At 43.5% G+C, this 17,886-nt stretch overlaps 1 protein-coding gene across 1 annotated transcript in view; it reads left to right on the top strand.

Annotated features, from left to right (window-relative positions):
* Positions 1–915: 915 nt before the first annotated feature.
* Positions 916–17,886, top strand: part of LOC308296459 (coiled-coil domain-containing protein 6-like) — a 31,974-nt gene continuing 15,003 nt past the window's right edge. The window contains exons 1-5 of the mRNA XM_080739747.1: positions 916–1,193; positions 2,679–2,828; positions 13,028–13,156; positions 14,330–14,433; positions 15,229–15,389. Of these exons, the coding sequence (XP_080595873.1) occupies positions 927–1,193; positions 2,679–2,828; positions 13,028–13,156; positions 14,330–14,433; positions 15,229–15,389 (811 nt within the window). The 5' untranslated portion in view covers positions 916–926. The remainder of the gene's footprint in view (positions 1,194–2,678; positions 2,829–13,027; positions 13,157–14,329; positions 14,434–15,228; positions 15,390–17,886) is intronic.

The raw sequence follows: 17,886 nt of genomic DNA, 5'->3' as shown, positions 1-17,886 counted from the left end.
AAATGTTAATAAATAAAACATTTGTCAAATCATCTTCTTAAAGACAACTTAACCACTTTTCAATTCCCATCTTCATATAATTTGTCCTCACTAATGTTCAAGATAAAATAACAAATTCTACTTGGTCTGTGTCTCTTAGGCTTCAGCTTTTGGTTTATGCCCAAAATAATAGGATACATTTTGTAGCAATTTGTAGCGTGTGTCATGTTCAATCAAATATGCTTAGTTTTTTCCCCTCAACATTTTGGACAAAATAGCCAATTTTACATGGAGGTCAGGGGCCCATTCTGTCGTTGGAGCAAACAGCCACAGAGCGGCGCTATTTCAACAATCGCAAGCAAGGTCACACGGTCCTCGCCTGCAGTGGTGGAAAAAAGTAGTAAAAATATCAATACTGCAATATAAAAACACTCCAAACTACATTTTTTTTCATAATTTATGGTTGTTATATTTTTCTATTATTTATTAATGAAATTAATATTTTTATTTTATTCATAGAAAGCTTTTTGGGGAATGTTTTTATTTTTTAATAAGGGTAATAATAATAATAACAATAAGGGTAATAATAATAATAATAATAATGAAGAAATGAAATGTGTCCGTGACCCACAAATGGGTCCCGGCCCACTGTTTGGGAAACAGTGCTGCACTCCACCTCCACTCCACTAGACTGGGATCAAGTTGCTTTAGAAGTTGCTGATCCGGTCTGGGTCTAGTACCGGATACGGAAACATTTCTCGCATGTATTGTGTGGGTGTAAAATAACCGGATACAGTAGGTCGGGCTTTAGACCGGATCACACGGCTTGATTCGCAATAGAAACCAGGCTTCCCGCGGGTGCTGCGGAACGCCTGGTGAAGCGAGGTTACTCCACACACACGCAGTCCACACTGTCGCACTCACTCACCACACACACACAGTCAGCCATGGCGGACAGTGCGAGCGAGAGCGACACCGACGGAGCTGGAGGGAGCAGCTCGGCCGTCCCCATGTCCACCTCCTCCTCGGCCACCTCGAACTCGGGCAAGCCGAGCGTGGTCATCTCGCAGTTCCGCCTGGAGGAGCTGACGAACCGCCTGGCCTCGCTGCAGCAGGAGAACAAGGTCCTGAAGATCGAGCTGGAGACGTTCAAACTCAAGTGCAAAGCGCTGCAGGAGGAGAACCGGGACCTGCGCAAGGCTAGCGTCACCATTGTGAGTTAGCCGTGTGTTAGCCTCTCTCTTAGAGGCTAATGTATACGTTTTATACTTGGCTTCTCGTTTTGAGGAAAAATGACGTTCTTTTTAACTGATAAAAGTGTCGACCAGACTCGTGCTGTCACTGTTTGCTGTCAGGAAAAATCGTTGTTTTTGTTGACAGAATGGAAAAAGGCTGGTTTATTATGAACACATGAAGTAGCATTGCTGTGGACCAGAGCTATGCTAATGTTAGCCGGACTAACGCCCGTTGGTTGGCTAGATGGCTAAATTAGCCAGCGAGCTAAGTAGCTAGGCGAGCTCGCTTTGTTTTGTTTTTGCGTGGCTAATGTTGGCTAACATTAGCAGGTGGGCATGGTGTGGTAATGTCAAGTTGAGAGGAGAGCTCAGTGCAGGGTTGCCACTCCGCTGGTGTCATGTTATTGGTAACTTGGATGATATAAAGGGCTGTCAGACGCATTGTCCCCATGTTACGTCCAACAAAGCTATTGTTAATTGGATAATTGGTGGGAGCTTAGCTGTACCCTTAGCATGGACCAATGCGTCATATATCCTCATGCTTGATTCATCAGTCTGGGGACCGTACCTATGTTCCCCAGGTTCTATGTCCCCACTTACCACCTAACCCTAACCTCAGTAAACCTAACGCTGGTGAAATGCTAACCTGCCGACGCTGGTGAATGCTAACCTGTGGGGAACATAGAGGACCCCACAGGGAGGACCCCTCAGCCTGAGCCTGTGCCACACAAAAAGGTGTAACCGATCACTTTGAAAAGTGAAAGGTGGGAAGCACGTAGGCCCAACTTTGCAAGCTAAATGCCAGCCTTGAATATTGACCAGTCAGCCCACTTTTTGCACTGTCTGACTCTGCCCCCCCCTCTCTCTCTCTGAATGTATGTGGCTTAGCTAGCTATTTGCCATTGTCCTTCTCATTGTGCTTGAACAAGTGATAAAGACTCCCAGCTTGCAAAAGAGAATGTGGCCTTGATGTGAATGAGAGTATGATGATGGAGAAAGTGAGAGCGACATGACAAGGGCAATGATATGACACCTGCTGTGGTGGCTGCTCTTCCACCCTTCTTTAGAGCCCCTCCGCACATGTGCGCCCTCCTCAAAACTCACTTTCACTTCTCCCCTTACTGTCCGTCACCCATTACTGCAATATCTCGAGTCACGAGGGGAATAGGCAGGTTCCTCTTTTGCTGGCAAATGTCTCTGCAGCAGATGTTGGGTTGATTGGTGTGTGTGTGTGTGTGTGTGTCTGTGCGTGCTGTGTGTGTGTGTGTGTGTGTGTGTGTGTGTGTGTGTGTGTGTGTGTGTGTGTGTGTGTGTGTGTGTGTGTCTGTGCAATGCATGCTGCGTGTGTGTGTGCAGAAATTATTGGAAGCGCTTTCAGCAGGATGAAGGCTACTGTCCAACATTTTGGCACATCGTGCTGCCAATCCCATCAGAGTCTAACCCCCACCCTCACATGTCTTGCAGCAAGCACGAGCAGAGCAGGAGGAAGAGTTTATCAGCAACACTCTGTTTAAGAAGATCCAGGCCCTACAGAAAGAAAAGGAGACTCTGGCTGTCAACTATGAAAAGGAAGAGGAATTTCTCACCAACGAGCTGTCGAGGAAGCTCATGCAAGTGAGTGATGGGGATGGGGCAAGAAGCTTTTTGTTAGTCAATAGTCATTGACCACAGTGACTTCTCTCAGTCCAAGCAACTCATAGAAATGCAGTAACACAGATTTGATTGCCTTGTGAAGTGACAAGGAGAATACTAAGCGAACTTACTGACACTGCCATCATTGACCAGTATCTATCTGGGCTGTTTGCTTGTATCGATTTCCTACTCTTAAAAGGAGAATAGTTGCTGTCTGTCGTGGTTGGTGCTGGTTTGGCCTGTGATAGTTGGGGGAGCTTATAATTGGGTCAGTTCTGCACCCATGCTGGAGATAATACCTGTAACCTGATCTCTCATCCGGTTGAATGCAAGTGCATAAGGAGTATTTTTGATGTATGATTTCTTTTTCTAAACGTTATTGACCATCCACAATATATACTGTATTTGTTCCTTTTCCAAAGGAAAAAGAGTTCCCATACACAAGGAAACTAATGACCCTTGACATATTTGAGAACATATATAGAAGAACATAGCGATTATAATAACCTGACATTACTGATGCCAATCCTGGGTTTTGTCATGTCTCGAAAGGAGGTGGAGGTGGTACTCTGTATTCAATTGTTAGTTTAACTTGGGAGTGTACTCTTTTAACCAAATGGACGGTAGGGGTCCATTTGGATAAATCATCAAGATGATTTTACTGTGTGCCACCCTGGTCATGTACACGCACTTGCATGTGTGACGCATTTTTAGGGTTGTTCGATATGGCCAAAAAATAAAATCTCGATTATTTTCTCTGAAATCCCGATTTTCGATTTCGATTTCGATTTTTTGTTAAAAGAATAATACATTGTTTCAACTATTTTGTTTTCATTTAAAAAATGCAAGGAAATGATTTTTTTTTTTCATTATTGTTTCATTTTTTGATTTTTTTTATATAGCCAAATAGCAAAATGCAATAAAACAATAAGGGTATTAATAATAATAACTTTAGTTGTGCAACAATCACATACAACTTAGCGTCCTTAGTGTTTCATTATCAATAGTGAGTGACAAAACAGCCAAAACAAGCCAGCTCTTGGAGGCTGGTGAGGCATTTTGGTAGGCATTTCGCCTACCAAAATGTAATTCCTGGCTACGCCCCTGCCCTGCACCACTCATGCACGGAGATGTTGACTGATTGTAAACGGAGGCGAAGCGCTTCGCTTCCCGACGCAAAATTAACACAGTGACAGGGACAGTAGGAGAAGACTACAGTCAGTAGGTGGGTAACACAGAATTAATAAGCTTCTTTCAAACTACAACAAGTAAGTAAGTTTACCAGCTCAGCAGCGTTTTGTTCTGTTTGCTGCTTGAACCATCGCGAGTGAGCGCAGTGCGGTGAACTCTGCTCAGTCTGACGTGCGCTAAACGCGCATCAAAGAAATTACACATCAGATAGAAAGTAGTATTAATTTGGTGTCGGACCTTGTCGTCCTGCTTTAGGAGGACGGGGCTGTGTACTTTTTGCGCGTGCAAGGCTCCAATGAGTAAGAATTTCCCTAATTAAAGTGAAAATCGATTTTACGATTTCCATTTTTTTAAATCTTCCAAAGGAAAAAAACCGGGTTACGATTAAAAATCGATTAATCGAACAACCCTACGCATTTTAGGTGTTCTGATAAGTTTATGATTGAAGAAAATGTACATTATTTTATCACCTTTTACAGCATATTTTATTTAAAAAAATCAATTAAACTGCATTGCAAGGTCTTGTCACTGAGCAAGAATGAATAGTTTTGCATACCAAATAAATAAGGCCGTAGTCCTTAATTGCAGCTGGCCCAGGTTCTAATCTGACTCGAGTTACTGTACTTCATGTCATCCTTCTGCCTTTCCTGTGTCGCTGTTCACCGTCTCAAGTTGGAAATAAAATATAAAACCACAAATAATCTTTGGAAAAATGAAATGTGTGGTGTTAACGTTAAACAAAAAAAACATAAAAGCTAATGTTACAATTAACAAACAGCACAGAGCTTTGACATAATATCAAAGTACGGGTTTCATTTACAGAACAAGGGGTCCTCTTGCAGTGTAGTTAATAGTTAATTAAAGACATCATTTTCATCTACACTACTTTACAACCATTGTAGAGGCGGAACATTTCCATCTCCTATTTTTTGCCCTCCTTGTATTCTAAGGCCTCCTGGTCTGGTGTCTCGTGTCCATTGTGTGGCTACCTTGGAACACACCCCTCCTTTAGTATATTTTTGTTTAATTCTGGTACAGTACAGTTAAATGAGGAGATTGTGTGCGTACCTGTATTTAGGCCAGGTGCTAGATAACAAGGTTGGAATCAAAGATAATTTAAAATATCCACACACTGGGTTCAAGCTATCAAACAAATCCATTTAAAATCCATTTGTTTTTTGTGGAAGTTTTAATCCAGTGCTCTCTATTATTCTGATACAGGCATGAATGGTGATGGTGCTCTCAATCGTTTACAGTTTAAAAAAAGAGAGTGCAGAAATGATCCTCTTGTTTGTAGTCTAGACTCAGGATGAGATACAGCTCATAGGATTCTGGAGATACAGTACAAGCCCGAGAGCATCTTCTTCCAGGCCATTTTGTATAAAGTAAAGCAACATGAGAACAAAGATACAGTTATGGTCGTTGCACACTACTGCATTTTTTCGGCGGAATATAGGAGTGAATTTCGGAGAACGTAAATAAAGAAATCAACCTCGTTATGTCAATCACGTTTGCACAGTGCCGCCCGTATTCGTATTTATTTTCGGACCACTGGGTCTCTTGCTCTCTCTCTCTCTCTCCTTGCCCTGAAAAACGCATTTCGCAACAAAAACATGAAACAGTGTGCAACCAGCTGTAGTCTTTAAAACTAATAGACTTTGGTGGTGGTGCAGTTAATGTAACTGAATACATAGCAACTTAGGAGTCCCACTCAGGGCGGATTCAGATTGGGTCCGATTGTTCCAGAATATGATTGCCTGGTCAGCATTCACGTTACACTGCATTCAACTATAATGCTACTTATGTGCCTCAGCCCCTCTAGACACTGTCACAGAAGAAGAGTCACTTGTCAGAGTTTAGATCGAATATTAAAGTTTTTTTTTAAATTAACTTAACAGTGAATTGCATGCCTGCCAGAATGTGTCTGGGAAAGAACAAAATGAAGACAGAGAAACTGCTAGTGCTAGTGTTTGGAAATCATCCTTCAATATTCTCAGACACTGGGGTCAAAATGGATTTGAACACATTTCTTTTTTGTCAACAAAAACGACTACGCAAATACATACAGGCCGTTTTGACCAAACGCGCGGTATGGGAAAAGAAGCCGAGATATATACATTTTTCTGCAGCCAGAATGAATACAATTCAGTGACGTCTGGAAGTCGCTGGATGTAGTATTTTGTGAGGCATCATGGTAAACTGAGTCTTTTCCCTCACTCCCGCCTGTGGGAGCTCACTGGCTATTGGTTACCATGGTAACATCGGGTAACGTGTTAACGGGGCTGCGGCACTTCACGGTTGTGAATCGTTAAAACATGTTAGGCACTCCGGGTGTTAACAATACAGGTAGTACAGTCAAAGTCCCAGGGTCTGGTTTATCTATTGGAAAAACAATAAATTCCAGTGCATCTTCTCATACTCAAGTTGCATTATGCACAAGACGGGGGAATAAAACTGACTAGAAGGAATACAGTTCTTGAGCTGTTGGATAATTCTGGGCTTGAAACTAGAGGTCTGCAGTGAAAGCAGCCAAGCAGGCAGAATCCAAGCAGGGTGCAGCATGTCTGTTTTTTCCTTATTTGACTCCCACCTGGTTGTGTTAATTAAATGGCAGAATAATCTGGCACTGAATACTGCTGCATTTACATTTGGCGGAGTAAAAAAAGCCATATAACTCCTTTATACTTAGTTTGTTAACCAGGGTCTATCCTCGTCCGAGTCGTCCCTCTCCTTTTTTCCCGAATATCTAGTCAAGTGGTTAAGACTGCTCGTCCTGTTGCTGAAGGCCTGATAGAACCATAAGATTGTTTACAGTCCTAGCATATTTAAAGAGGTATTGTACTCCATCTGCCCCTTAATGCAGACTGACACGGTCAGATTGAACGACGACCCACAGAGAGAGACCCACACAGAGCGCACGCAGTTATCAGGCAAGAGTCCCGGAGTCTCTTTCCAACTCTGTTTTTTTTTCCTCACTAAATAATTAGCAGAAAATACCCCCCCAAAATACAGCCATCTTGATCGAAATTAATCTATAGAATAAAATCTACCGGTAAGAAGACAGTTGCAGCCCCGCCCCCTATCCAGTTGCTTGGTGAAAGAGATGTTGATGTTATGTCTCATCAGCTATTAATCCCCATGCAGGATTTTGACAACTCTGCTGGGCATCCAAAATCTGTCTGATGATCTCCACCATTTCTTCAATTATATGGCTGCTTGTACTGTATATCCTTGGGGCAGAAAACTAATTAGTGTGGCCTACTTGACAGTAATTATGTGGAGAAGTTCAAATTACAAATCATTGAAGAATTTACATTCAAACCATGAACATGAGCACAGCCCACTCACTTGCATAAGCAAGTAATGGGCCCTTTTATATATCATTGTAACCGCCTTCAAGAGTCCTTTAGTTAATGTCCACTTGTGCAGCTATGATACACTGCTGTGTTCTCCTTAACACATGGGATGCTAAGGTTTCTAACATTTCTAGCTGTTGCTGCTGCCGTCGTTCACTCACGCTTTATTTTGAAGAGCCTTGGAAGCTTCGTGCGTGTGCACGTGAGTGTCCGCTGACGATTGAGGAAGAAAATCCATTTGTTTACAAACGCTCGTGAAACTAAAATCCAAACCGCGGCCGACCAACGCGGTAAAGTGTCGCCGTGAAAACAATCAGATCTCTGCTTCCCTGGCGTTCTTTTCACCTCATTCATAGATAAAGCCCTTTTTATGTTTCAGCCTAGAATGGAAATCAATGCAACCAGCTCGGGCTACTTTCTCTCTCTCTCTGGTGAGGTCCATACGTCACTACGGGGTGACGTATGCACTAGGGTCATTCACAGGGCACGCAGCATGCACGCAGAGCTGTACCAGTTAACCCCTTGTTGTCTCGTTCAGGAACGAGACAACTCCTTTTGGCAGGGTGACCCCTAGTGGCCTTAACTCGTTACCGAACGAGTTTGGCACCCAAGTGCCATTCATTTATTAGTGAATTAACTTTTCCCATTGACTTGAATGGGGAAAATTCAAATGGTAACTAAGACAAGTTAGACAACATTTTCATGGCAACCACACTTGCAATTTCCAGTTGCATCTTTCTAGTTCTTTAGAACTAGAAAGTTTTAATCTTTTCATTAGATTAAAATTTTTTATCGCATCCCAGCCCTAATATATATATATTAGGGCTGGGATGCGATTAAAAATTTTAATCTAATTAATTACAGGCTCTGTGATTAATTAAACGCAATTAATCGCACATTGATATTTGACCTGAGAAGCATTTTTTTTCAAGTAAAACACATTTTGTTGTACAAGTGAATCAACAAGTGAGTTTTTTAAATCTAAATTTCGCATCCACTGGGCCAAGCAAAGCGCTCTGATCGGCTACTTCTCCCTTTGCGTTTGTTGTCTCTTCTTGGTTGGTGCATCACTATGATCGGTATGCCCGAAACTGAAGGTTCTGTGGTGCAAAAACTAAGTGCGATTAAAATGCGTTAACTTTTTTAATCGCGTTAATTTTCTGTAATTAATTAATCGCAATTAATCAGTTAAAGTCCCAGCCTTAATATATATATTCAAATAAATGGTTCTCCCCAGGACCTATTTGCCATTTCTTTTACAATTTTGACAAATTAATTCATAAATGGACTTCTATTTGCTAATGACTTGGTAAATATTGTTTGAGCAAATTACACTTAAAGTTCCATTTTATTCCCATTATTTCCTGTTAATTTCTCTAGCATGTTTCCTCCTTGAATATTACCTGAATTGTCCTGCACTCTTGACTATGATCCTCTCCATTACCGGTCCCTTCCACTTCTTGTCAGTAATATGAATTATTGCTTTTTAACTGCCGGTAATAATCAGATAATGTCTGCACTCTTTCACCTGCCCTCATGATTCTCCTCACCAACTGGCATTGTAAAGGAATCACTGATTCTCCCAGCCATATATGCATTCTGCAAAGCTGAAAACATTTCAATAAAGGGATTCAATGGAATGTGTTAGAAAGCAGGTCTAGGCCTGGCTTTGCTGGACTCTTGGAAGAGTAGCCGATGGCTAAAAGAGATCCAAATAAAAATCAAATCAAATTCAACGCTAATTTAGAAAAATAAAATGATGTTGAAAGAAACTGTATTGACACGTTCAAGCAGCCACAAAATGAGGCTGCCACCTGACACATTTCTGCTGTAGGGAAATAACTCTTTAGTGGAAATTGCAGCTCTTTAATGCCATAATTGCAGTTCTAAATGACAAATTCATCAATTGCAACTCTTGTTAGTGTTTTCCACAAAGACACTTTTTTTGCTGAGCTAGACACGGCACCATGTAGGTGGCTGCCTTTTTTTAATTCTCTGCAGGAAAAACTCTGAACCTATGAAACTAGCCCTTACCCGTTCAAAGATATGAGCTCCAAAATGATGTGCAGTGTGTGGGTTATGGGATGTGCACTGTGCACACAGTATATGAGGGATGGAAAGTAACTTTAACTGGTGCTTGCATGATGTAGGAGCATCAATGTAAGAAACCCGTTTCCTTTAATGGCTACAGAGATACTGTCCCCCCCCCCCCCCCCCCCCCCAGCCCGCCCGCCCACCCGCCTGCACACACACCCGCCCGCCTGCCTGCACACACACACACACACACTCCCCCCGTGTGTGTGTGTGTGTGTGTGGGTTTGTGTGTGATTGTGCATGGCCTGAACAACAGCGCCCCTCCCTTAACGTGTGGTCACAAAAGGTACTGTAGGCTAAATAGATATAGATACACCATAAAAATGCAAATATACAGCATACGATTTGCGAAAGTGACAAACGGGCTTCACAGTTATGTCAGGTGTGTTCATATGCTTATGGTGATGCGATTTCAGATCAATTGCTCCAGCCACTGATGAGAAACGCGGTTTCAGACAGACACTCAGACAGACAGACATTCGGAAAATTATATGTTAGACTAGCCCTTACCCGTTCAAAGATATGAGCTCCAAAATTATGTGCAGTGTGTGGGTTATGGGATGTGCACTGTGCATACAGTATATGAGGGATGGAAAGTAACTTTAACTGGTGCTTGCATGATAATATGTAGGAGCATCAATGTAAGAAATACCCGTTTCGTTTAATGGCTACCCCCCCCCCCCCCCCCCCCCCCCCCAGCCCACCCGCCTGCGCACACACCCGCCTGCCTGCCTGCACACACACACACACACACACACACACACACACACACACACACACACACACACACACACACACACACAGAGCTGGTTAAACATGTTGCCTCATGCTAGATGCAGAATAGATTAGCCTCAAGCTAGATGCAGAATAGATAGTAGATACACCATAAAAATGCTAATATACAGCATACGATTTGTGAAAGTGACAAACGGGCTTCACAGTTATGTTAGGTGTGTTCATATGCTAATTGTGATGCGATTTCAGATCAATTGCTCCAGCCACTGATGAGAAACACTGTTTCAGACAGACAGACAGACAGACAGACAGACAGACAGACAGACATTCGCAAAATTATAGTATAGATATGCATTGCACGATAAGTGTTTGATTTTCAGCCCAGCACTCTGGAGTATTTTACTTCTATCAAGTATTTGGCTGCACCTATTTTGTCTAGCCTGTTTGTGTCGTGCGGTTTACTGGTGTTGAGAGTAGCGGTCAGATCAGCACGTTGTCAACCGCATTGGTTCTTGCCTGAAGGCTGGAACTACTCAAGATGACTTTGCTTTGGCTGCTGGACTGCTCTAAATGACTCTCAAATGACTTTTCCTCTTGGTTATTTGGTCCAGCCTTATTTTCCACATCTTATTTTCCCCCAAACAGCAGAACATACAGGATGCCCACGTACATTCTGTGCACAGAGTGACAGACATAAACACAACTTTGAACGGTTGGATATAGGTCTGGCTGATGGATTGTTGATGTGTAAAGAAGCAGGAATCTGGTTGGGCCACTGGGGCCACATGTACAGTATGTGCCTCACCGGACCCCGTTTAAGGTCATGCAGATGGACTTGTTGTTTAGGCATTTTGTTATCTCGCCTTTTCCCTAACGTTAAACAGGCCTTCATCTGCTGCTGCCCTGAGATGTGGTGTTGACAGCCTATAGTGTGTATGTGGGTGGGTGAGTGTGTGTGTGTGTCATAGTTCTAAGCAATACTGAAATGAGAAGCGAGGATTTGTGGTAATTAATTCTGCAGGCTGTTGTTTATGCACTCACTCCTTTGCAGTCATTTTTGTAAACCTCCGTCCCGTCTGACCACCACCTCCCATACCCCCCTCCTTAAGTCTAGATGACGGCGGTTTACTTAAGTGGTCAGAGGCAGACGGAACAAATTATGCCTCTGTGAATCGGGAGGGATTCCAACACTCTTCCCCACCTTCCAATAGATATTGGGGAATTTAAGGGACCCGTTTTTACTACGGCAACGTGAGGCGGGACTACGGCTGCTATGACACAATCGCCGTTGCGGTCCAAATTGTTAAGCAAAGAGCCGTCGGCGACGGGGTCCCACCTCTTTCACTGAACGATTTGGTTCCCATGGCGACACGTCAACGCAGCAGGCGTAGTAGGCGCAACGTGGAAAGGGACCTACTGGCGTAGTACAGACGGCTGCTACGGCGGCAGGTTGATCTATCGAGCGCTGATCATTTCCGGTTGCCGTCGCTGATCATTTCCGGTTGCCGTCGTCATCTGCCGTCGCCGTACTAAGCTTAAATAGCCTACTATGGTATGGTCCATACCCCGCGTCCTTCTATGTGGACAAATACAGCTCTCCACGCTTGCATCTATTAGACTCCCCTTTTCTGATAGCTCAGCACACCTATTAAAGCCTTCGAAGAAGAAGGCAATTATAATTATAATAATTTATTCACTCATATCACCTACTGGTTATATTCGATCATGAAAAATATGAGTTATACATTATGTACAGTTAGTGCACACACCTTTTTCACCATAACATAAGAAGAAATATTTACTGATCCCTGGAGGGAAATTCAGGTGTGCTGATTTGTCTGCTCTGCAAGAATCTTGCACGCATACTGCTTGTATGTGTGTCAACCAGTGCATTAATAGAATGACTGTGGTGGCATTCTGCTACCGACATTGTAATATGCTACGCTGGGATTATGTACTACATAAAATAAAATCATGCCATAAAAAGGTTACCCTGTTCATTAGTTGGAGAAATGGCTTGACTGGGTGTGGCCCACATCTATCAAAGCTATTTAGGTGCACATTATTCCTGCCAGGTTATTGAACCACAGTTGACATGTGTGAATGCAATTGTATATTGAAACCAGTTTGTGTTGCTTTGAGGTGTTTTTTCATTTATTTTTTAGTTGCAGCAGTAGCAATTTTACTGCTCTCAACTCTTTCCTTCCAACAAACATCATCCAGCCCTTTCCTCCTAATGAGTAATCGCTTACATAATCCATCATCACACAGGCATCCCATTTTGAACCAGCGCTGAGCCGCACCCCTCACTTTGTATTGGGAGGCTGCCAAAGGTGGTTACTTTGGTCGCTTCAGGCAAAACGCCAACCATGCCATATTCTCACAATGTGAATTCTTCCTGGAATTGTTCCATTAACACTTCCAACCACTTTATAAATCCCATCAATATGTACAGTGCCATGTAATTGAGGGAATATAATTGTCAAAGTATGTAACTCATGAGTCTCATCTGTTCTCAACTAGTCTCTCAAGTCAGACTATCTCTTCCTGTCTGCCCTGTCAGGAAGCTGCCATCTGCTCTTAGGACTGGAAGGCTATTCAACCAGTTACAATGTGTGTTTCCCGGAAAATGTATATAAAAATGTATATCATTTGTTAAGCAGCTAGCTAGATAGGCTTAGAATAATTTGGTTTCCAGTAGGAGTTATTTACACGACTGTACAGGCAAAACAGAAGCGTGCGTGCTGTGTGTGGGTGTGGGACCCAAGCTCTTGACTCTTCTCACTCTTCCTGCTCTCCCTCCAGCTCCAACACGAGAAAGCGGAATTGGAGCAGCACTTGGAGCAGGAGCAAGAGTTCCAGGTCAACAAGCTGATGAAGAAGATTAAGAAGATGGAGAACGACACCATCTCCAAGCAGCTCACCCTGGAACAGGTATGCTCACCATGATAGGAGTGGAGAAGGGGATACAAAAACCACAGAGAGCAGGCTGTGGGACCTACTGTAAGTGAAATAACACCTGAATTATACTTAGCCGTGCCCCGAAAATAGCTGATCTAAAAGCTCAACACTCGACAATCTACAAGCTCAACACATTGCAGTGCGACACGTTGTGCTTGTATATTGGCTATTGTCGGTGCACAGCCAAGCATACATCAGGCATAACACTGAGCTCAGTACCAGCTCAGTGGCCTTGTGGTCTGGCCTGAGACTGGGAGGTCGGGGTTCGATCCCTGGCCGGGTCATACCACCCCACCCAGTGCCTCCCTGCTTGGCACTCAGCATCAAGGGTTGGATTGGGGGTAAGTCCCTGTGACATACTAGTCCAGGGGGTGTACTTGTACATCAAGCTGCTACACGCTACAGAAACAGGAGATGGGCTCCTGCCCTATGGGCCTCATGGCTCGGCATGGCTTACTTGTTGATACTATGGTTGTTGATAGTATGGCCATGGCGGGCCTGGGGATTTATCAGCGTTTCTTTTTACCAGACTTGTCATCAATGCTGTCACGTTACTTCCGAAACACTGTTGCATTCTTTCGTTGCGTTTTTCGAAATCCGAAATCATCAAAAAACGTTTTTCAGTGGCGACAGGAAAAAAAGAAATCGACCCTGGTCCGAAAAATATTCACCCGAAAAAAACACAGCAGTGTGCAAAGACCTTTAGATCTAGAACTATGTTAACCCCATGTGTGAGGGGAAAAAAGAAAATAACTGTCGCACTCTAATATCCTTCATGTGCATCTAGCATTAGTGCCCTTGAAGTGCAGGTGGGTGTGTCTGCATTAAATCGGGCATTATATCATGCATATTGTCGCCATGCAGTCATGACTGCAGATCATGGGAGGTTTTGATAATGTAGAATGGCGTTATGCAACAGGTTCTTTGTCCCTCAAGGGAAGAAGCTAATTGGAAAGAGGACCTAACAAGGTCATTTCATATCAGTTGGCAATGGAGTGGTCTCCTGGCTCTCTACTGCCATTGTGTTCTTTGTGTGGTGGTGGGGAGGGGGCAAGTGCCATGTGAATGAATTCAGCAGAGGTTTTCTTCTTCCGCTTTCCAACTCACACTATCTCTGCCTCTCTGTTCTCACCTTTTCTTCTCCAGCTGAGGCGTGAAAAGATCGACCTTGAGAACACGTTGGAGCAGGAGCAGGAAGCTCTGGTCAACAGACTGTGGAAACGCATGGATAAACTGGAGGCTGAGAAAAGGTACTGACAGTTTTCCATTTGTAGATGAACAATAAATCTGCTGCCAAAATGAGCTACTATGAGTTTTTATGGAAATGTTTTATTGAGAAGCTCGGTGTTCCACTAAGGTTAACAACTTCCAGCCTCCTATCCTTATCTTGAACTTGTATTGCAACGTGTCACAATGCAACGCATACACTTAGCAAGACGCCCTGGCTCAGTCTTTGCCGCTTCCAGCTGTCCTTTTCCGATGCTCGGCATAGCAAATGAAATTGATGAGCGGCGCTCGTCTCCAAACGTTTAATTCGAGCCACCCAGGGCGCTCTGTGTGGAGTTTACATGTTCTCCCCGTGTCACCTAGGGTAGGTACCCTCACAAAAAACATGCAGTAATCCTGGTCCCTATAATGCCTCCCCCTGGCCAGCCTGATGGAGGGGAAAGGGACTGGTTGGAATAACGTGTTCCTTCCACGCGCTACGTCCAACTGGGTAAACTCCCCCCCCCCCCCCTGTCAGGTGAAAAGATGCGACTTGGACTCCTCATGCATAGAAGGAAGCATGAGGTCAGGTGTTGTCTCCCCAGGTTGGCAGAGGGAGTGTAGCGCCCAGGATTACATTAGATAATTGACACCGGGTGAAAAATGGGATACAAAATCTTGGGATAAAAAATAAATAAATAAACACATGGCAGAAAATCACTTTCTGTGAACACAGCCCCAAAGTGGTTAATCACATTTAAGACAGACCTGTCATCATGCCCAACTTACTACATTCTTTGTATGCGTGTGTGTGTTTGGGGTTTTCTTTGGTCCTTCAGAATCCTTCAGGAGAAGTTGGACCAGCCTGTTTCAGCTCCGCCCTCCCCCAGAGATGTGTCCATGGAGATCGACTCACCAGAGAACATGATGCGACACATCCGTTTCCTGAAGAACGAGGTCGAGAGGCTAAAGAAGAGCCTTCGCACAACCGAGCTGCAGCGTGAGTAGAGAGACCGGCCTGTAGTCACACCCACTCAAACTCGCTCAAAAGCAGTCATCCGCAATCCCAGACACGGGATTGGAAATATAACTGGAAGTATAACTGACCCCTCCGGATAGGTATCTAAATAAATGCAAATTCACCTTATGCCCCGGCAACGGCTTGGTTACATGTATCAATTGGAACTAGATACTGCCAACCCCTGTTCAGTGAGCCTAAAAGGAAGACTAATGGATCTTGCCCACTGTGAAGTCTGTATTTTTGTGTCTCTTTTATCCATCTGATGAAAATCGTTACGCACACCCACCTTGCATACTGAGTCCGATGTCTATTTTTTTTAATTGCAGACAATTTCGCAGAACGAAACAAAACAAACATGAAGCAGTGAGGATGATTGTGTGGTCACGGTGGTTCTCGCACTCGTTGACAGATTGCTACTCTCCCCATCGTTTCAATGTTTATTTCATTGGCCCAGTGTGATGCTTTGCTGTACTGGAGAAATATTAAAAAGAAGAACACCACAATCCTAAACAGTGGCTGGCGTTAGATACACACACATGTACTTGAAGAGTATCATCCCATCTGAAAAGTGCATGCAAGGCAATGTGCCTTTCCTCAATCCACAAACTTCATTCTTCAGGGCAGGCTACAGTCTCAAAACACTGTAGCTGTGGCGTTACTGTGAAAAAACGCAGAAAATCGGAACTGGTCCAAAACAATTTTGAAGTCGGTGGGTAAACGTGATTGACACAAGATGAGGTTACATTCTTTTTTTCTTTTTTTATACGTGCAACGACTGTAAATCAACCTTCCATAGAGGTTGATTTTTGATTTACTGCTGACAAATTCTCAGAACTAGTACAACACTTACGCCAACTTATTTTTCTTGATCCTTAATGGGAGTTGACCTTGGTGAAGTGATGAAAATGAAATATTGTTTTACAGTTACTGAACTTACGGAACGTAACTGAAACGGCGTAACGCCAGCGACCCTACTACTTGATACAAAACAGTTACTTTGGCTTTGTGGGAATGATTTAGAAATGGCAAAATTATTAGGAATGTCTTTTGTTCATTTTAAACTTTTTCGGCCCGACTTAAGATCAGCAAAGCCTTTTGCATGTATGGGTCACCAAGGAGCCACAGCCAATCTATGGCTGAACAGGCATCAGATTTGTCTGTGGATGGCCTCTGTGGATAACACGAGAAAAATGTAGGTCGGGTTAACAATTTAATCCAGCCTCGGAAAGATTGAAACACGGACATACGCTCGCCCAGTTGAAGCCAGGTCCAGCCTGTTGATGCCAAATCGCTATTGAGCTGCTCTCCTTCAAACATCTCTCTGATTATGCGTGTGTGTGTGTGTGTGTGTGTGTGTGTGTGTGGGGGTCAGTCAGTCTCAACTGTCCTAATAGGGAGGGTGTCAGTCTCAACTGTCCTAATAAAGCTCCTCTCATCCTGCTTCAGTTGGGTGTCAGAGGAACACGACACCCATCAGTAATTGATACAGAGCTCTACAGAGCCATGGAAGTCTTGTAGCACTGAGAAGTGACTCTTAAGTTATCCTTGTGCGTCAGTGGTTATTGCTGGGCACACCACTTTGCAGGGATTTCATTTTGCATAGGTTTTGTTTTAGTACAGATGGGCAGTCATTATTTTATTTTTTCATACGTACTCTTAATCTTGTATGTCGCTGGTCATTTATAATTTCTGTGCTGCTAAAAAGTTGGGGTTGTAGTCTACTTTTACTTGGGTATTAGTAGGATTTTATTGATACCGATACCTCAATGCTGCTTATAGATATAATTATTAATTTTGTGGAAATAAATATATGAAAATAAGTAGCAGCTAGTTATAGTTATTACTACATTGGCGACTGGAACAATTGCTATAAATAAATATCAATGTGCCAATGAATTTCCGCTCCTTTTATTGGCTGCTCGGTTGCCGCCCGCACCCAGTACAAATTACTGATGATGGCCTACAAGGCAGCCAAAGGCATGTCACCTCTATACCCTCAACTGGACTTGATCCAACCCCACAACCCTTCCTGCTCGCTTAGATCAGGTAACACAGGAATACTGTCTGAGCCTTCCATAAAACACCCTGGACAACGCTCCAGACATCCTAGACTCCCTTCTAGACTGTGGAATAAACTCCCCATTGCAGTCAGAACTGCACTCCCAATTTTCCGCCTCCCAACTCCACCTCACCCCCTAGTACTTCACTCTTTTTGAATTCTTGATGCTAGCTTTTTACTCATCTTGGCTACTTGTTCTCTTGTTTTGTGTTTTTTCTCAACAAATGTAGAGAATGTGATTTAGCACGTTGTTGTGACCGTCAGGTCGGCAGTCTGTCTGTCCATCAGACGTCACACTTTTGCCCTACTCATATCTCCACCACCGTTGCCCCGATCCATGCCAAACTTTGCACACCCACTCCTTGGCTGCCAAACCACAGGTCATCTCACTTTATGTCAATCACGTTTGCACACTGC

Source organism: Nannobrachium achirus, assembly GCF_963921795.1.
Source record: "Nannobrachium achirus genome assembly, chromosome: 13".
NCBI classification, from domain to species: Eukaryota; Metazoa; Chordata; class Actinopteri; order Myctophiformes; family Myctophidae; genus Nannobrachium; species Nannobrachium achirus.
Note: the sequence above shows the minus strand (reverse complement) of the source record. Positions and strands in the feature narration are given on the sequence as shown.